The sequence below is a fragment of the Neovison vison genome, chromosome 2 (assembly GCF_020171115.1).
Source record: "Neovison vison isolate M4711 chromosome 2, ASM_NN_V1, whole genome shotgun sequence".
NCBI classification, from domain to species: Eukaryota; Metazoa; Chordata; class Mammalia; order Carnivora; family Mustelidae; genus Neogale; species Neogale vison.
The window spans coordinates 240,001,282-240,021,139 of record NC_058092.1 but is presented as its reverse complement, the minus strand read 5'-3'; the positions used below and the strand labels follow the sequence as shown (position 1 = coordinate 240,021,139).

At 62.0% G+C, this 19,858-nt stretch overlaps 1 protein-coding gene across 2 annotated transcripts; it reads left to right on the top strand.

The window, feature by feature from the left end:
• The first annotated feature begins 29 nt into the window (after positions 1–29).
• Positions 30–18,193, top strand: TUBGCP2 (tubulin gamma complex associated protein 2). 2 transcript variants are annotated; one of them, XM_044240773.1, is made up of 18 exons: positions 30–117; positions 2,571–2,753; positions 3,919–4,047; positions 4,810–4,983; positions 5,910–6,069; positions 8,131–8,338; positions 8,607–8,806; positions 9,206–9,395; positions 10,184–10,329; positions 11,783–11,963; positions 12,626–12,806; positions 13,662–13,801; positions 14,030–14,158; positions 14,433–14,553; positions 15,063–15,206; positions 15,696–15,824; positions 16,466–16,629; positions 17,790–18,193. In XM_044240773.1, exons 2-18 carry the CDS (start codon positions 2,604–2,606, stop codon positions 17,923–17,925), a joined length of 2,682 nt encoding a protein of 893 aa, XP_044096708.1. In that variant the 5' UTR covers positions 30–117; positions 2,571–2,603; the 3' UTR covers positions 17,926–18,193. The 2 variants fall into 2 exon arrangements, with proteins under 2 accessions (XP_044096708.1, XP_044096707.1); XM_044240772.1 differs by having other exon boundaries at positions 13,629–13,801.
• The last annotated feature ends 1,665 nt before the right edge of the window (positions 18,194–19,858 follow it).

Sequence of the window (19,858 nt, the reverse complement as noted above, 5' to 3'; positions counted from 1 at the left end):
GTCGGCCACCGTCCGCGAGCCGGGCGGGGCGGGGCCGGAAGTGACGTGAGGCCATTTCCGCTGCCGCCGCGGGCTGCGGGGCTTCGACGGGCTGGGTCGGGACGCGCGGTACCCGCGGTGAGTCCGGCCGGGGGTGGCGGCGCCTGAGCCTGGGGGGCGGCGGGGCGGGCTCGGCCCTCGTTCCGTGCGCGCCCGCCCGGCATGCGCAGCGGCTCGCCCCTGGACCGCGCGCTGTCAGACCCGCACGCCCGCGCGCTGGCGCCGCCCTGGCCGCCGCGCCGTCCGGCCGACCGGAGCGTCCGCGCGCGGGACCTCGGGCTTCCCTTCCCGGCCCCGCACCCGCGGACCGCCGCCCGGGGACGCCCGCACTGTCCCTCCCAGCCTCCCTGCGCGCAGCGCGTCCACCTCCCGCGGGCCAGGTTGGGGCGGCCCCTAGGTCGTTCCGCTCCCGAGCCGCGCACCGGACCCGAGCCCGCGCGGTCGTGGCGGCCCGCGCTCCCTTGTGGCGCTTCTTGTTGGAAGAAGGCCGCTCCGCTCCCTCGGCCCGGTGGCCCTCGCTTGGCCGGCCGGGCCCGGTCTGTCCGCCTGCCTTTCTGGCGTCCTGCGTCCCGCCCGCGCCCGAGACGTGCGGGGCTGTGCGCCGTGCGCGGTGTCCCCGGGGGGACGTAGAGGCGGGCGCGGCCCCCTGGAGCCTCTGCCTGGCTGGGGAGACGCCCGTCCGGCTGTGAGACGTTCCCCACTAGAGTGGTGGGGGGCTCGGGGGCGCCGGGTGCTGGGGGCCCTGGGCGGCGGGCGGGCGGCTCCGAGGCCGACCCCACTGCCCACCCAGATGGTCCCGCGTGGAGAGGGGCGCACACGTGCTGGCGGTGGGCCGGGAGACGGGTTCTGCGTCTTCAGCCCGTGAGCACATAGGTCTGAAGTGTAATTCGGAGGGTGCAGTGACCTCGCTTCGTTCTGGACGGAAAGGCTTGTGCCTGTGCGCCCCGTCGGCCCCTTCGCGGCCGGGAAGAGCTCTGGACGGACCGTTGCTCATCTCAGGAAAAGGCATTGAACGTCTTGACTTTTTCTCACAAATGGTACAACGCTTTCCAGGCCCTTTTGTGCAGTTGGCTTTGAGCCCTCAGCAAAGACCCGCTGCCACTTCTCTCTGCCTCACTCACTCCCGGGAGGCAGGCCCCCAGGCCGCCGGCCCCTCCTGCACCCGGCTGCTGGCTCATAGTGGGGAGGGCGTTCCACCCCTCCCCCACGCCTGTTTGGCGGCCAGCAGAGGAGTTCGGGAGCGTCAGAAAGACGGAGTGGGCCGTGGTGACCAGATGCTCCTGAGCTGTTCTCAGTGGGCGCCGTTGACGTTTGCGGTGGGATGCTTCTCTTGATGGTGCGGTTCTCTGGCCTCCTGCCCACTAAATACCCAGAGCACCCTTCTGGTCACTGTGATAACCAGAAGTGTCCCTTACGCACTTCCCGCCGTCCTCCTGGGAGGTCCTGGACGCAGTCGGAAGCCACAGTTGGTGCCAGAGCCGTCCACATCCCCACGGAGACCTGGCTTCCTTACGATCTTTGTGACGAGGGCATATCTGTGCTTGTATTTTTACCACAAAAACAAGGTTTCCTGCAGATCGTTCCTTCGGGTGGTCATTCTTCTGAAGGGCTCTCTCCCCCTGCTTGTACCTGCCGGACAGGTGTTTCTTTTTGGTGGGAAGCTCGGTGTGCTTGCCATCTGGCGTGATGAGGGGTCTTCAGGCCAGCCAGTGCGGGACAACCCCCGTTGCTGAGCGCCCCTTGTAGCGGTTGGATGGAACCCGATGCCCTTAGATTCGGAGAGGCCTCGGGGAAGTTGCGTGTCCTCTTTGCTGTCTTGCTTGTACGTTGCACTGCCTCGTTGGAGGTCCTCTGTGATTGCTAAGGTACCTGGTGGTTCGGGATGCTGTCAGTTCCCAAACTCGGATCCAGGGTTCCTTTTGTAAAACCAGCCATTCTCCAGGAACGACATTTCCAGGTGGTCAGCCCTTCATAATAAAAGCATGTTTGTTCTTGCTTCTCCAGTGACGACGCCACTGGAACTTACTGGGTGTGGGCTCTTTGGTGCTTTATAAGGGTGATTGTGTTGAAGCCCAGGGCACACAGCAGCTCTCTGGGTAGGAGTAATAGTCACCCCTTGTCAGAAGCCCAGAGAGGCCAAGTTCTTTGCCTGCGGCCCCATAGCTCAGAGCTGGCCAAAGCAGGGTTCAGACTGGCTGGGATTCCACAACCCGTGCCCTGGTGTGCCTCATGTTGGTGGCTGTGGTTACCATGACCGGAGTCGTAAGTGTGCGTGTTCGTGCCTAACTCTTCTGCTCTTATGTTTAGAGACAGCCTGGCTCTGGCCAGTGCTCAGTGTCTGTGCCACCAGACTAGAGCTTCACACTCTCGGTGTGGAGCTGCAAATCAGTGCCCACTAGTTAGTTCGCACACGTGGCGTGTGTGCCCAGTCGCCTCTGCTAGATGCTCAGTGTTGAACTGGGGCCTCCTCGTCCTCACCAGACTTGTTAGCACAGTTTTGTTTTTATAAACAGCTTTCCTCTCACTTTTAGGAGAACCTGTTGTGATGTTTCAGAGCCAGAACTATGAGTGAATTTCGGATTCACCACGACGTCAATGAGCTGCTCAGCTTGCTGCGTGTCCATGGAGGGGACGGGGCTGAGGTCTATATCGACCTGCTACAGAAGAACAGGACACCCTACGTCACAACCACTGTGTCTGCACACAGTGCCAAGGTGGGTTCCGTCCCTGGTGCTGCGCTGGGCACCGGGCAAGCTGGGCCCCGTCCTGGTGGAACTTGTGCGCAGAGTTCCCAAGTTCCCTGACGGAGCAGCCATGGCACCCCCAGAGTCGACGGCCGACCGCACTCGTGGAAGGCTTTTCTCGGACCTCGTCCTCTGCTCAGCTCAGTGCTTCGAGGATTCCTCGTACAAGCTCTTGTCCCCTACTCTGTTGTACAGATGAGTAAACGGGGGCTCGGGGAGAGTGCTGGGACGTCAGCCTGACCTCAGAACCCAGGTTCTGGGACCCATGAGGAAGGAGGCTCAGAAGGAGCTTCGGAAAGGTGGCGCCTGGCGGCTCAGTTTGTGGAGCAGCTGGATCTCGGGGTCACGAGTCCCACAGTGGGTGTAGAAATTACTTTAAAAAATTAAAAACTTGAAAAGAAGAAGAAGCTCTCAACTGTATTGAAATCCCTTTAAAGCAGATTTTTCTATCTTTATTCAAATAATGTATAATTGAGAATTACGGATTTTCAGTAAAGAGAATTTTTAAATTTATTTTTAGAAACACTCTATGAAGCTTCAGTTATTTAAATAGGCTAATAATGGCACCAGGATCATTAGGAAAATTTACTGAGCAGGCAGTGTTGGGAACACAGAAGTGAATGTAATTTATTACAAAGGGAACGCCATAAATCAGTGAGCAAACATAACCCAGAGCCCGTGCCTAATTCCAGAGGGAAGAGCACTGAACGTATGAAGCATAAAATGGTAAAAAAAAAAATCCAAGTGGCTGTTTCCTGATCTCAGGCTGAGGAAGCAGGAGGGGAGCTGCAGAGGACTGTAGGGCTAACAGCACCTGTTGGGTTTAAGTCTTATTTCAGAGGAATGGGATCATTTAGCCTACCTAGTTGCACTGTTTCAGTTTTTGTATTTAATTTTCTGGAAGTTTTTTTTTTTAAAGATTTTATGTATTTATTTGACAGGCAGGCAGAGAGAGGGGGGAAGCAGGCTCCCCGCTGAGCAGAGAGCCCGATGTGGGGCTCAATCCCAGAACCCTGAGATCATGACCTGAGCCGAAGGCAGAGGCTTAACCCACTGAACCCACAGGCGCCCCAAGGGAAGATTTTTAAAAGTTGTTTGCTATTGTCACTGAATCTCTCGTGTTTATGCTTTTGAGGTTAAAATAGCAGAATTTTCTCGTACTCCAGAAGATTTTCTAAAAAAGTATGATGAATTGAAATCTAAAAACACGAGGAACCTCGACCCACTGGTGTACCTGTTGTCAAAACTCACGGAAGACAGAGAGGTAACGGCTGTGTGGGCTCGCGTGGGGGGTGTCGGGCAAGGCGACTGGTCCGGGTTTCTGACGCAGCTCGTCTGGTGGGGTTGCTCCGATGGACACTCACGAGATTTGCTCCGTCGACACAACACCTCGGACCGCACATTTCTGCCCTCATGTAGCTTCTTTCCCTGCCTTGTGCCCTTCGACGTGACGTAGGAACGTGTCTGTGGCGCTTCAGAAGGGACAGTGACTCACGCTGGCAATAAACTTGAGGAGTAGTACAGCCGTTACCTCCCAGCATGGGGGCCTTTATTTTTCATCCGATGTGTTTTCGTGTGTCGTGCGTCGGGCGTGTGCTGCTTGACGCTAAGAAAAGCCCTTAGTGTCGAGGCCGGCGGAGCCACTGCACCCCCAAGCGTCCAGGCAGGGGATCGGCCCTCTCCCTCTGCAGGCCCTAGGGCCTGTTCAGGGGTGCAGGGTGTGGCTAGGCCCATTTGACAGTCCGCGCTGGGGATGGACAAAGGGACGCGGTCTCGCCGCGGCCTGGGAGACTGGCAGAGTGTAGTGAAAGGACCATGCCCTTGGGAGTGGAGTTTGGGAACTGGCTGTCGAGCGGCCTTGGGTTCTCCTCTCCTGCGTCGGAGCTGTGGCACCCCGCAGCAGCAGATGCTGAGAGACGGGACTGCAGCTCCGGGGCTCCCGGGGGTCCTGCCGTCCCTCCACGGGGAGTCGGGAAGGAAGGGAGCCAGGGTGGCCCGTGCGATGCGCCGTCTTGTGTGTTTCCAGACGCTGCAGTATCTACAGCAGAACGCGAGGGAGCGCGCGGAGCTCGTTGCCAGTGCTGCAGGCGGCGCCGCCAGCTTGAGCGCCCCGGCCGCGGCCTGCAGGCTCTCCGCGCAGGAGCTGGAGGAGCTGAGGAAGCAGCTTGGCACTGTGGCCGCGGGCTCCACACCGCAGCAGGTACGGAGCGCCCGCCGCCCTTGTGGGGGACAGTCCTGAACCACAGGACTAGACGACAGTGCAGGAAGGTTCTGACCCACCAGGCTGTTGGGCTTGCCTGCTGGGGACCCTCGGGCGGCTCTCAGCCTCCGTTCATTGTGATTCTTCCTTTCCTTCAATTCGTTTTTGACAGTTTGTTTTTCTAAGATTGTACTTTATAGGTCATTTTCTTTACGCCATTTTCTGTCTCTCGTACTTAAAAGCTGCCTCCTCCTGCTCTCGATTTCATGTCCTGCCCCAGCGCCTTGCTGTACGACCATGAGGGTCTGAGCAGGGGCTCCGCTTGTCCAGTTCAGTGGCTCTGACAGGCACGACGGCCTTGCTGGTTGGGAGTGTCTTACGTCAGCACCCCAGGTGTCCTCACTCTGCTGCCCTGTATGACAGATGAGCAAGTAGTTTGCACCCACCCTCTCTCTGGCCACCCTGGACCTGGAACTCCTGAAATCTGGGTCCCTAGAACTGCCCTGGTCAGCCTCCGGTGGCCCGTCCCACAGGAGGACCACTGCTCTGGGCATGTGCTGCAGGTGCTGGCCTCTCCCCCTGGCCCTGAGGTGGGGGCCCCCTTCTCCAGTTGGCTGTACCTGGGGCCTTGTCTCCACCTATCAGGTCATGTCTAGACTTTGTGTCACCAGGAAAAAGCCACTGAATCTATGTGTAGGTGTGCCCAGGAAGGGTGCTCCTGGTGTCCCTGGGGATCTTGCAGACTGAGAGCCTGAGGAGGGGTGGGGTCCCTGTCTTACAGCCCGCGCTTTGCACTGTGATGGGCTGGAGGTACTCGTTTCTGCACGTCTGTGCTGAGGATTGACTTCTCCCACGCCCGAGATGTCTGTTTTAAGGGTTGGTACTGAAAGCGTGTCTCTTTTTCTTTTTGGAAATATCCTCACCAGTCTCTGGAACTTACAAGAAAGCTGCTTCGAGATAAGCAGAACAAAAAAAATTCGGGCCAGCGCCTCCCGGTCTTTCCGCCATGGGTATACGAGAGACCCACGCTGGTTGGGGATTTCCTGACTGGCTCAGGCGTAAGCACAGACGCGGCTGTGCCTATAGGTATGTGATGCGCGTTTCCAATACCCGGGCGCCCTTGAGCAGCGTGGCACGCCGTCCTTCCCGAGTTCTCGTCCTTGGTAGCGCCAGGCTCTTAGGTCCTCGCTGCCTCGGCGTGTCCCTTTCTCTCCTGCTCCCCCCGCCCTACCTGCCAAGTGCCTCCTTGGGGCTTGCTCTCAGGTCTTCCTCGCTAATTTCCCTTTGCGGGGTGACCTCGTTGGTTTATTGCCTCCGTGGTACTCCCAGATCTCTACCCTCAGGACGTCTCCCTGAACTTTGGTCTCCCACAGGCATCTGTCTGTCGTGTGTGCCTGCAGTGGGGCTCACGACCTTCCCGCTAATGTCTCCACTTTCACGTGGTGACTGGTGTCACAGTTCCCCAGGGCCCAGAGCTGGGGGCGGCACCTGTGTTTGCTTCCCCCCTGCACCGACCTGGTCCCAGTCCCCCACCTCCCTCTGCCGCTCTTGCCCAGACACGGTCCTTCTGCTCTCACTGGCTTGGGGCTCAGCACCTCTCCAGAGCTCCCTGTGGTAAAGGAAGGTCTGGATCTGCCCTGCCTAGTGCGGGGCCGTCTGCTGGATGTAGCTCCTGCGGGACGCGGTGCAGCCGGTGTGGCTGAGCAGTGGGTGTCTGGCTCCCTCTCACGTGGCCCAGGTAGCCGGCGGCGTGGGGCCTCGCAGAGCTCGCGGCTTCGAGCCTCCGGCCTGTGTCCCGCAGGACCTGTCTTGTGACTCCCCTAGCGCTGGCGGACGGGCCTCCCGGCCACGCCTCGCCGTGCAGTGTCCCTCACCCTGGCTCGCTCCCCCCGCGCCCCTTCGGAGCTCAGCCTCCAGGCCGGCTGTGCCGCCCGTACCTGTTCCTTTCCTCGGCCTGTGACCTGCTCCTTTTTCACGTGCGGGCGGGGTGCTGGAGGGGCATGGTGGCGTCTGCCTCCAAGGCCAGGCGCCCTACCCCAAGGCCAGCTGACCTGGTGCTGTACCCCTCACCCCCCACTGAGAGCACCCACTGGGGCTCTAACTGCGGCGATGCTCCGATTTCAAGCCAGCGGGGGCGATTCCTAGACGGCGCCCCGCGCTTGAGGGACAGGAAGCTGTACCTCACCGCTTCATTCGGAGCCGTGGCGAGCTTGTCCCGACAGCCGCCAGCGTCGGGAAGAGGAAACAGGGCTTGGAGTTCACGCGACCCGTGCCACGCACGGACAGGTGGCTGCTGGGCTCAGAGCCTGTGTCCTGCCGTCAGCAGGCTGGGGTGAGGGTGTGTGACGCCAGCGGAGCTTTTGTGAACTGACGGGGGTGGGGGGGCAGTGCCGTCCAGAGCCACCAGGCCTGGGTTCTGGGATGCCGTGGGGCTGACTGGGCCAGCCGCGCAAGGCTGGGCTGCAAGGCAAGGGCGCAGAGACACCCTTCTGTCACTGCCTCCTCTGGCTCCCCACGCGTGGCGGTCTGTCCCAGCAGGTGCTCTGGAGGACGGCGAGTGTTGTCCTGGGGCTGTGAACCGAGAGGGGCAGGGAGCTGCTGGGGCCAGGAGGCCTTTGGCCGGCGGCCTTGGCTGATGGCCTAGGACCGTCCTCAGTTAGGTGGTGGTAAGGAAGCCGCCTCGTACAGCGCACGTGTGCTGGAAATTGTCACTGCTTGAAAGTCTTTGAAGACAGTCTTACCCCGTGGCAACCCAGACCTGTTAAGTTGTAACAGGTGTTGTAAGAACAGCTTACGTCAGAAATGCTTCTTAAATCCTTAACTTTATTCTCTTAAATGTCGAGCTTTTACTTGTGTCCGGAGGGTTTTATCTGCCTGGTGCAGTGTGCCTGGTGGCACATTGCCCAGCCCCCCCCCCCCCCCCCCCCCGTCCTGGGCTCCTGGTGCTTTCCGAATCCCGGCCTTTGTGCCTCCCTGGGATGAGTCAGATCCCAGTGAACAGCCGGATTCTCGTGGCCATGAATGTTTGAGGGAATCACAGGGAAACCAGCAGAAGGTACCGGAGTAGGTGAGGTCAGGAGAAAGGCCAGTGGGAGTGAGGGGCCCTGGAAGTGAGGCCGTGGCCCAGCTGGTGTTTGCGGCCCGCAGGCACGCTGCCCCTGGCCTCGCAGGAGTCGGCCGTGGTGGAGGACCTGCTGTATGTGCTGGTGGGTGTGGACGGCAGGTACATCACTGCCCAGCCCCTCACCGGGAGGCAGAGCCGCACCTTCCTCGTGGACCCCAACCTCGACTTGTCCATCAGGGAGCTGGTGAACAGGGTCCTCCCGGTGGCTGCCAGTTACTCCACAGTGACCAGGTAGGCGCCCGGCGGGCCCAGAGGCTGGACGCAGGCCTTCCCGAGCGCCCTTCCCCTGTGGCGCACACTTTGTGTTCGTGAGGGTCACTGGGATCCTCTTCTAGAAAGCGTCCTCGTCTTGTGACTGGAACCTGGGACGGTTCCGAAGGGCCTGGGGACGAGTGCGGGGGTCTCTACGCGCTTGAGAGCGGAGGGGGCTCAGAACACCTGACCTAATCGGAAAACTAGCCTCCCCTGCTCATGGGTCCCGGGTGCTCTTTCCTCCTAGGTTCATTGAAGAAAAGTCTTCCTTCGAGTATGGGCAGGTGAACCACGCCTTGGCGGCCGCCATGAGAACCCTAGTAAAGGAGTACCTGATCCTGGTCACGCAGCTGGAGCAGCTGCAGAGGCAGGGCCTCCTGTCCCTCCAGAAGCTCTGGTTCTACATCCAGCCAGCCATGCGCACCGTCGACATCCTGGCCTCCCTGGGTACGCGCCTGCCCCCATCTCGCCGCACCGGACAGTCCCTGGGAGGGACTTGGGGCAGCGGGCGGGCAGCGGGCACGGGCGGGCACATTCCGTGGTGGAGCGGGTCGTGGCGTGTGAAGGTGAAACCCCCAGCCCAGGCTCGAGGCATCCCTTTTTTCACCAAGGACACCAGGGTGTGAGGCCAAAGCCTGTATTGCTTCCTGTTTTAGTTTGTGGCAGGAAAACTCTGGAAGCACTTCCTGATAAATGCTCATTAGTGATTTCGAGCTTACGGTTTGAGTGTCTCCCACAGAAGGATCATCTGTCCCTAGAAGGAGGTCCTGGTCTGGTCTGTTGTCACCTAGCTGGGGCAGCCGTGGGCAGCCCTTCTCCGCTGACTGCTGCCTCCCTCCCTGGCAGCCACCTCGGTGGATAAAGGCGAGTGTGTCGGGGGGTCCACCCTGAGCCTTCTCCACGACCGGAGCTTCAACTACACGGGCGACAGCCAGGCACAGGAGCTGTGCCTGTACCTCACCAAGGCTGCCAGTGTGCCGTACTTTGAGATTCTGGAAAAGTGGATCTATAGAGGGATAATCGATGACCCGTACAGGTAGGGCTCGTGGAGCCTGAAGGAGTCGGGTACAGCGGCCACGTGCAGCCCAGAGAGCCTTCAGCACGCCGAGGGGCGCTCCTGGCCTCCTGCCGTGGGCTTCTGTCCCTGGGCTCCTTCCCAGCCTGGGGGCTTCAGTACATTCACGGAGCCAGGCGGCTCGTGGACAACTCGGTCGCGCTGAGTACTGCTCAAGTACTTTCAGAGTCAGGGCTAGAAGTAGTGGTTTTCTGCTGCTGGTTCCAGTAACCATCTGAGGGGAGGGCCTGACAGGGAACGTGTTTTGTTATGTTTTTTTCCTAAGATTTTATTTATTTGTCGGGGGGGGGGGGAGAGCGAGCACAGGCAGACAGAGTGGCAGCAGAGGCAGAGGGAGAAGCAGGCTCCCACCGAGCAAGGAGCCCGATGTGGGACTCGATCCCAGGACGCTGGGATCATGACCTGAGCCGAAGGCAGCTGCTTAACCAACCGAGCCACCCAGGTGTCCCAGGGAACGTGTTTAAAACCGTGCCGTGCTCAGTAAAGTCTGAAACAGGCATGAAGGGGTCGCACCCCTGCTGTCGCGACCGGCTCGCCTGGTTTCGCACGGGAGGGAAGTGCGGCGTTTCCTGACGGCGGGAACCACAGAGAGGTCAGCCTGCAGCCCTGGGGTCCTGAATTCCTCAGAGCCTCGGAGCCGGCACGCGGCTGGGCACCGGCGGGTGACCCCGCTCGGGGGCGTGGGACCTCCCGAGCCTGCGGGGCTGTCGCGCTCGGCTTGCCCCCTGAGAGCGTCCTGTGCTCGGCAGCGAGTTCATGGTGGAGGAGCACGAGCTGCGGAAGGAGAAGATCCAGGAGGACTACAACGACAAGTACTGGGACCAGAGGTACACCGTGGTGCAGCGGCAGATCCCCTCCTTCCTGCAGAAGATGGCCGGCAAGGTGCTCAGCACAGGTGGGTCCCGTGCCCCAGCCCGGTGCACCCTGGCCTTCTGTCCTGTGGCTCTGTCATCGTGCCTCCGGCTGCAGGACGGGTGCCCCGCTGTGCTCAGGGCTGGAACAGCCTCCGCAGGGCCTTCCTGCACCTCGCCGTTGTCCTGTCCAACCCCTGTGGCTCTGGGCGCCGTTGTTTCGTTCTCTGGCCCTGGGAGGTTGTCTCACAGATGACTTTTCTCCACTACCTTGTTTCTAGAACTCTGTTACCATTGACAGGAAAACGTCTTTCCTGTTCCCAGCCGGCCCCAGCCACGCGGCTTTTCCACACCGACGTCCAGCTCTCCTGCTGCCTGTGGACACCCGCTGGGTGTCCCGTGAATTCACCCGGTCCCGGCACGGACCACCCAGGGTTGGTGGGTGTGGGCTCCTCGGCCTCGGAGCTCAGGCTCTCAAGGCGGCCCCCGCGTCGACGGTGCCGGGGCCCTAGGCCACGTGCACGGCCACCCGAGGTGGCTGCGCTGGAGGGTCCCGTGACGCCCCTGTGCAGGCTGACGATTTGCTAGGGCGGCTCACGGAACTCAGCGAAACACCGTGTTTTCTGGATCCCCGCGTTGTTAGCAAGGACGCGAGTGAGCAGCCGGGTGAAGAGGTCCGCGGGTCGGGGTCTGGTGCCGAGCGCGGGCGCTCCTGCACGCCTGGCTCCGGGGGCACCGCCGCGTGTGGATGTGTCACCCCCCGGACGCGCCTCGCCGCTCCGTGTGGGCTTTAGGGAGGTCCCGCGACGCAGGCGTGAGTGAGGGAATCTTTGGCCCCTCCCTGTCCCCGGCACCAGGGGGCGGGACCAGACCTCCAGCCTCTGGTCACAGGGTTGGGTCCCCGGCACGCGGTCCCCCTCCCCAGCTGTCCGGGGGCCGCCCGGAGTCACCTCGCGGGGGCAAACTCAGCTGCTCGGAAGGGCCTCCTGGGTCTCGAGGTCGCAAGGGTTGTTGGAGCTCAGGGCCAGCAGCGGGTCCGTGTCCTTGTGGGTCACTCTCACACACCACCACAGGAAAAGCGGTCAAGGACATGGGCCTCAGTGGCCCAGCGGTGTTCCAGTCACCATCACATGGGCTGGGAACCGGAGTTAGAAGCACAGAAGGGCTGAGGTACTAGACAGGCTTAAGCCAGGGACTTGGCGGTCAAGGAAGCTGTTGGAAGGCGACCGAGAATCTCACTCTCCGAAAGCTTCTTGGAATTATTTCTGTGCTCTTTGTCAGAAAACTCTGGCTGAGAGAGAGCCCGGCCCGTTACGGCACTTAGCGCTTCTGTCCTTCATGGACATCAGTTGTGTTTCCCTGCGTTCTGTAAAGGGCTCTAGAACCATTTTTCCAGGCCCCAGCTAGTATTGGGGTCACAGTATCCGAGGTTCAGGCCTGTGGTTTAGTGTCTGTATGTAGTGAAATGTTTTATCTGTTTTCTCCTTGTCTTTTCAGGAAAATACCTGAACGTAGTCAGAGAGTGTGGCCATGATGTCACCTGCCCAGTGGCCAAGGAGATCATCTACACTTTGAAGGAGCGAGCGTATGTTGAGCAAATCGAGAAGGCTTTTAACTACGCCAGCAAGGTCCTGCTGGCCTTCCTGATGGAGGAGAAGGAGCTCGTGGCGCACCTGAGGTCAGCTTCTCGCTCAGCTCATGGAGCCCTCCCGGTGTCTGACTGAGGCCAGACACTCTTAGCGTCCCCGTTTCTCACTAGAAACACGAACATGCTGCCAGGTTGTCTCCAGCCTAAGAACCTTGCACATTTGTGACCCTGCCGCCTTGTTCCTGCTTCCCAAGAGGCTCAGGGGGGCCGTGTCTGCCAGTGTTACCTTGTCAGAGGTGGTCCAGCTTGCCAGCCTTGCCCCCATGCAGGGCCACCAGCCCCTCCTGGGCAGTGTTTCTTGCTGTCATTGGACACAGAGGTCCTTCACCCTTGCCTAAGTGCTGTTCATTTCTGCTCTTCAGAAGCGGACCACTGGTCTCCCCTTTCTGATGTACTTCTCTGGTCTGTGGCCTTAGCCCCCTGAACGCACCTGATCTTGTCTGATCCAAGAAGCTGAGCAGGGTTGGGCCAGTTAGTACGGTCTGTGTGCTTCTCCGTGGGGAGTGCTGCGGGGCTCGGCTCACCCTCCCTGGGCTGTGCGGCCCAAGCCCCCCCGTGCCCACCACATCGTCCAAACCGCGGGTGGCGGTGGGAGCCGTGTGTCCACATGCAGCTCTTCCTTGTCAGCCGCCTGTCGGTTTTCCCGAGTCTGGGCCGCTCCGCATGACCTCCGGGCCCCACCTGCTCTTCAGGTCCATCAAGCGCTACTTCCTGATGGACCAGGGGGACTTCTTTGTGCACTTCATGGACCTCACGGAGGACGAGCTCAAGAAGCCGGTGGACGACATCACGCCCACCCGTCTGGAGGCGCTCCTGGAGCTGGCCCTACGCATGAGCACGGCCAACACGGACCCCTTCAAGGATGACCTCAAGGTGGGCCGGGGCCGCGGCCGCACCCTCAGACCCGCGTTCCTGTGTCCAGAGAGGTGGAGCAGCCGCCTGGGCAGGACCGCCGACGTCAAACCCTGGGGGGACCCGACTCCTGCCGGGGCTACCGCAGCTCCCCCTTAGGCAGCACGGGGTGAACCGAGCAGACGTCTCTGTCGGTGCGGTGCAGGGACGTGAACACGTTTCCTTTTCACTAACGTTTCCTCCTTTCTGTAGCTTGCGTTATCGCGAGGCACACCCCGTGCGACCGCGCGTGACACACGTGCTCGTCACCCGCGTCGCCGAGCCCTCCAGGCAGCCGTGGCTGTTTGCCGTTGGGGTTGGGGAGGTCAAAACCCCGCGGGTTTTCAGCTGAACCAGCACGTTCAGTCAGCCACGACGTGCTGCGTAGTTCCTCGTTTACAGCAGTGGGCGGCTGACAAATTCCTCTGCACTTCTCCTATTTGGCTTTGGTGGAAGCAGCTGAGGCCTTCCTGGCAGACACTTGTTTCGTAAGCCGGCCTTCCAGATGCGGGGTCTGCGCCAGAGGAAGCTGCGCCAGTCCTGGACTTGCTTCTCCAGCTCACGCGGCAGCCGGGCTGGGGCACAGACAGGACGCGGCGCATTTTTTTTTTTTTTTAAGATTTTATTTTTTTATCTGACAGAGATCACAAGTGGGTAGAGGCAGGCAGAGAGGGGGAAGCAGGCTCCCCTCTGAGCAGAGAGCCTGAAGTGAGGCTCGATCCCAGGACCCTGAGATCATGACCTGAGCCCAAGGCAGAGGCTTAACCCAGGTGGGTGGCGACGCTTTATTCTTTCTTTCTTAAGATCGATCTGATGCCTCATGACCTCATCACTCAGCTGCTGCGGGTTCTGGCCATCGAGACCAAGCAGGAGAAGGCGATGGTCCATGCTGACCCCACCGAGCTCACGCTGAGCGGCCTAGAGGCCTTCTCCTTCGACTACGTCGTCAAGTGGCCCCTGTCGCTGATTATCAATAGGTGAGCATGAGTCCTTCGGGTGCTTCCAGGCTTGCAGGGACGGCAGGGCTGTGTCCGCTCAGCAGACCGCTGGGAGCGGCTGTGCAGGGTGGGCTGCCCGGCTCCTGGGGTACAGGACGGCATCCGTGGTGTCGGAGCCTCGGCCACCGTGTGCGTGAGCATCAGGATGTCGAAGGCCAGCGGCGACCGCCAGGTGTCGCGTAGCATCCTGTGCCCCTTGTCTTGCAGGAAAGCGCTGACGCGCTACCAGATGCTCTTCCGGCACATGTTCTACTGCAAGCACGTGGAGCGGCAGCTCTGCAACGTCTGGATCAGCAACAAGGCCGCCAAGCAGTACTCGCCGCACTCCGCAAAGTGGTGCGTCCCTCGGCTCGCCGGACGCCCTGCCCATAGCTTTCGAATGGCGGCTTGTCAGCACATGGTAGCTTTTTGACCCGGGATAGGTTTCACACTGCAGCGCGGGGCCGTGGCCCCCACAGTGGACGCCGGCTCGGTCCCTCTGCTGTCGGTCACCGGCTGGTGACAGCAGGTGCCATGCGTGCCTGTGTGTGGGCGCTCGGAGGAGGGGCCCCAGCCACGGAGCAGGGGGCATGCGGCGGCTGCAGCAGGAACCACCCTTGTGCCCACGCAGGTTTGCGGGCGCCTTCACCTTGCGGCAGCGGATGCTCAACTTCGTCCAGAACATTCAGTACTACATGATGTTTGAGGTGATGGAGCCCACCTGGCACATCCTGGAGAAAAACCTGAAATCGGTGAGTCGGCGCTTAACACGTCCCCAACACTGTACAGGCCCTGCACCGACCAGGTCGCGCCAAGTAGGTTCTTGGAGGGACGGAGGGCCAGATGTTGGGGGGTGAGCGCTGTGCCTGCCCCAGGCTGATGACGGCAAGAGAGCAGAACCCTCGCACACAGGCGTTTCCTTAGGGACACGGCCTGCGCGCGTATGAGCCCGGCCACGAGTGTTGGGGGGCGGGGAGCGTGGGGGCTGGGGTGGCTCTGTGCCCCACCCACACCCTTGCACACTCCGGGCCTGTCGGCACGTCCCAGAAGCGTGAAGGGACAGCAGCAGCGTTTCCTTCTTTCTGTGCTTAAGAACCCAAACCCTGGACTTCCGGCAGCACGTTGAGCACCCAAATTCATTGGGTCACGTAAGGAAAGGAAACGACACAGAAGCGTGCAGAGCCTCAGCCTGGCCCGGGGAGGGCTGGTCTCCTCGCAAAGTCGTGCTGCGAGCAAAGGCGGGTGCCCTCTCTCCGCACAGGCGTCCAACATCGACGACGTCCTGGGCCACCACACGAGCTTCCTGGACAGCTGTCTGAAGGACTGCATGCTGACCAACCCCGAGCTGCTCCGCGTCTTCTCCAGACTCATGTCCGTCTGCGTCATGTTCACCAGCTGCATGCAGGTGCGCCGCCCGCCGCGCGCAGGCCTGGGTCCCCGAGCGCGCCTCCCCCGCCGGGGGCCGGGGCCAGCAGCTGCCGCCGCGGCTCCGTCCTCAGCCCTGTGCGGGGCACCTGGCGTCCTCTCGTGCGGTTGCAGTTACTTGATTCAGTTACGAGTAGCTGCCTCGGAAAGTAGGTGTTGGGAGGCGGAGGGGTGACGCGAGGCTCACCAGGGCTCTGGAGCCCGGGGTTCGGGCGAGAGCATGCGACATGGTAGCCAACCTCTGGGGCCAGGAGCCTGGGAACCAGATCTGTGTGGGGCTCGCAGCCCTCAGAAGCATGTTGCCAGCTCCCGGACGGGCTCCCTCGGAAGCCGTGTGGGCACACCGCGGCTCCCTGAGTTGGCGTCTGCTGCCCCAGGTCTGCGGATGGTGCCTCGGCTGTGCGGCGGCAGATACTTGACTCGGGCCGGGTTCCTTGAAACTAACTGCCGCGTTTCTTCTGACCCCAAGAGATTCACGCAGAGCATGAAGTTGGACGGCGAGCTGGGCCGGCTCATGCTGGAGCACGGCACGATGCTGGGGCCGCCCACGGAGGCCGAGCGGGCGGAGGAGCGTGCCCGGAAGGAGCTCGCTAGGAAGGTGCGCAGTGTCCGGAGCGCTGGCCCGCGCTCTGGGTTCCTTTTGGTTAAAGTAGGCTCATCCCAATCAGGTCCCGATCTCCAGACTTGTCCAAACGTCCGCTCGGCTGTGCGTGAGGGTGTGGCCACAGTTCCCCAGAGCAGGGCTTGGGGTGTCCGCGGACGGCCTGCTCCGCGGGGCCCTGCTGGCGGCACAGTTGGAGCCCAGCCTTCACTAGAAGGGCCTGGTGTGTCCGCCGCCCCCGAGGGGATGCTGGGGATGCGGCCCGCAGGGCCAGGCGCAGCTCCAGAGGGGTCCAGCCACGTGCTCCCGGCCTACGCCCTTGTGCCGAGAGGGAGCCAGGAGACGATGCTGCGGCCGCTGGAAAATCGGAGCCGCGCAACGAACCCACGAGGGGCGCGGACTCGCTGTTTTCCATGTGGTGGGAGCAGGGCAGGGCGCCCGCTGCCCGAAGGAGTGAGTCTCTGTGTCCCACGGCCTCAGGAAGTTTTATGTCGCCGTTAACTTTTATCACCTGAAAACTTGCCCGAATCCCTCCTATTTTCTTTTTTATTTTTAAGAAGGAGGGGGAGGAAAACCAAGCTGGTGGAGATAGCGCCAGGGTGGGGCTGGGGCTCATGGTGTCGGACTGCGCCTTCCAGTACGTGGCTGAGCACGTGGACGCCCCCCAGCTGACCTCCAGCTTCGAGGCCACCATCAACAAGTTCGACAAGAACTTCTCAGCGCACCTGCTTGACCTTCTGGCCCGCCTGAGCCTCTACAGCACCAGCGACTGTGAGCACAGCATGGCCAGTGTCCTCTCCAGGTGGGTGCGGGCGGCCTCCGCGCATCGCCGCGGACCGTCCTGTGCGCATCGGGCCAGGGGTCCCAGCCTCCGCCCACGCTACCTGTGCTCCCCCACCGTTGCCTCAGGCCCCCTCGGGAAGGAACGACTGAGGCGGGGTCTGCTTGGGCGCAGCTTCGCCCCTCGCCTCCGTGCCGCTGCGGGTCGCCTGCGGTCACAGAGGCCTGTGCGGCTGCCGGTGGCCTGCAGCGAGAGGGCCGTGCGCGGCGGTTTGTGTTCAGGCGTGAGTGTGCACCAGCATGCGCTGGGCCGCCCCGTCAGTGCCCCGGCACCAGCCCCGTCTGTGCTGGACTGGGTCAGCCTCCCCCAACACTTGGCTCCCTGAGCCAGGACCCAGGGTGCTGGCCGGGCTCCCCCCAGCTCCCAGCCCTGGGCCGTGCACGGCAGCGGCATCACCCCGTTTTCAGAAGAGCTGCCCGGAGGTGGGCGAGGACGGGGCCAGCGGTGCCGCTCAGGCCAGGAGGTCACTGGGGGCAGACAGTGGGGGTCATGGCCGTGCTTGTTACAGCAGGTTTGGGCTCTTGGGACTGGGTGGGTCTTGTCGCCACTCTGAGGAGCTGTAACGGAGCGTTCCTGTTGACCCTGGGAGGGGCCCATCGGGGAGGACAGTGCAGGAACGGTGGGGACAGGTGCCGGGGGCCAGTCTGTGGTTCTGGGGCCAGCAGGCTCCCATGGCCTGTGGAGCCTGGCGGTGTCCTGGATGCCTCGCTCTGCAGATGCCCCGCTCTGATTCCCAGGGGCCGGGGCGGGTTGTCTGCCTGGGAAGTTGCCAGGCGTCTGATGTCCTAAGTACACGGCCTGCGAGGTGCCCACAGCCTGAGGCCCCCTCGGGCCCCTGTGCCAGGCAACGCCAGCCCCAACATCCAGGGCCGGGCGTGGGTAGGACGGGTACTCTGCTGGAAGTGCTTCTGCCTGAACCTCTAACGGGGGGTTTCTGTTGTGCGGTTCTCGTGTTGGGTGTGTGTGTACGTTCTGATGTCAGTACTGCTTGAACCGGGAAGGCTGTGTGGGTGGGTGTCCCTCGCACCTGGTGCAGAGCCGACCCTCGGGGGGGTGGGTGGCCTGGCACAGCTCTGCAGGGCACCCAGCCGGCGTGGCAGCCCAGCCCTCTCCTCCCGCAGACTGGACTTCAATGGCTTCTACACGGAGCGCCTCGAGCGTCTGTCTGCAGAGAGAAGCCAGAAGGCAGCCCCCCAGGTGCCCGTCCCACGGGGCCCCCCGGCATCAGCGCCCAGGGTCGCTGTCCCCGCACAGTGAGGCCTCCGGTGCTCTGAAGAAATGAGTTTGGAAGCTTTTACTTGAATATCGCCAAATCACCTGTTTCTGTTTAAACATAAAGTTTGAATGTTGTCCCTGCTGTGCTGGCCTCGGGTCCCAGGGTCCTGGGTTCTGCTGGCAGCAGCTGCCCAGACCTGGGTGGGGGTGGGGGTCTCCACAACTGTGCCCCTCTGTGAGCTGTCTTCAGTTGAGCGGGGCCACTTTTTAAAATGTTTTTCTTCTCAAATAAAGACAAAGTGAAAACATACGGTGTTTGAGCAACATGAAGATAATTAACCCAGGTGCCATGCAGGGGACAGGGTCCCGGTGCCCACACAAGGTCTGGTACACTGGCCCGGACCCCCAGAAGTCCACCATCGTGCTAGGATGGGCTCCTGGCACTAGGGGGCAGCATGGTCCTCTGGCTGTCTGGGTGAGTCCTGAGGACACCTGCGGCGGGGATGGGGAACCTGACCCCGGCCTGCCCCACGGCTGGGGCCCCCACCACAGTGCTCTGCAGTACTCCTGCCTTGCCCACCGCCAGAGGTCACGTGTCACTGTCCCAGTTCAGCTCCGAGCACCTGCTTCCGGAGAGGGGTGTCCTGGTGGGCAAGGAGGAATGAGAGCCAGAAGCAGGCTCCTGGAGGCAGCCTGGGTGCCCCCCTTGCAGCCGGGGTGTGGGCAGCCTCAGCCTGTCCACTGCCTTGCACAGGAGGTCCCGTGGAGCCGGGGGCTCCCGTTCAAGCCACAGGCTGTTTCCTCTTCCAGTCTAAAGCCTGTCGGGGGTGGCCTGTGAGCCTTCATAGCCAGAGCCCCAGCATTGTGCAGACCTTGCACTGCGAGCAGAGTAGCCCGCTGGCCCCTGCGTCCTGCCCTGCCCTGAGGCCCAGAAACTGCGTGTCCCCATCCTGGGCTCTGGGCAGGAGGCTTGCCAATGCACCTCAGGGCTGCAGGGGGCGAGGGGATCCTGGTCCTGGCTGCTGACAGCAGCTGCATATGGCTGGTCCTAGCTGCCCACGGAGTGGAGAGTGGGCACCCACAGCAGCTTTGGTTTTTGCCTTTTAGTTTTTGTTCTCAAAAAATTGCCACATGCGAGGAAGAAAGAGATCACGATCGCCGGGGCGTGGGGGCTCCTGTACCTCGTTTCGTCACAGGAAGTGGTGTGAGAGCAGGGGACAGAGCCCGTGTATTCGGACCATTTCCACGGCCTGTCGCCTTTGCCTGAGGTGCCTCCACATCCACATCCACACCCACGAGCTGCCGCCTTTCGCTCTGGAGGAAGTAATGGTCGGACTCTGCCCTCTGGCCCGGGACTGCGGTGGGAGCAGAGGCTGCCATCCCAGGGAGCTTGTCCAGAAAGCAGCTCCAGAGCCACATGGTTCAGCGGCAGGCGGTCTGGGTCGGCAGGTGACAGGGACCCACCCGAGGAGCCCGGGTGCCAGGCCAGAGGGGGGGCGGCCCCACCTCCCCACCCTGCCCAGATCAGGAAGAGGCACCCGGGCGCTGCGTGGGTAGCTCTCTGTTGCGCAGGAAGTCTGCGCCCCCAGCCCCCTGCCACGCCCCCGACAGAGCATGTCCTAGCCACTGCCCGGCCAGCAGGCCCCTGGGCCAGGCCCCCTTGGGCTTCCTCACCTGCGCAGAGCAGAGGGCGACCTTCCAGGGAGGGGCTCAGATAGTCTGTCCGCCGCCCCCTCCCTTAATTCGATCCGCATTTGGGAAGCTTGTTCCTCGTGCCGGACACCAGGCGCTGCTCAGGAGCCCGCAGGAGCCCAGGGGTAGACGCGGGAAATCCGGGGGCGAGGCGCCCCTCCCCGGCGGGTGTCCAAGCACCGCCCCTCCCGGCGTCGGAGGGGCCGATAGGCTGCGGGCCGGGGGCTGGTCTCCGGGGCGGGGCGGCGGGGCCAGACCTCTACCCGCGAGCGGAGCCGCCTCT

What these genes read in the sequence shown, in the direction of transcription:
- TUBGCP2 (XM_044240772.1), top strand. Translation starts at nt 2,604, where the DNA reads ATGAGTGAATTTCGGATTCACCACGACGTCAATGAGCTGCTCAGCTTG. An exon ending in AACTCACGGAAGACAGAGAG is followed by an intron (nt 4,048 to 4,809) that starts GTAACGGCTGTG and finishes GTGTGTTTCCAG; the next exon opens with ACGCTGCAGTATCTACAGCA. An exon ending in ATGGCCAGTGTCCTCTCCAG is followed by an intron (nt 16,630 to 17,789) that starts GTGGGTGCGGGC and finishes CTCCTCCCGCAG; the next exon opens with ACTGGACTTCAATGGCTTCT.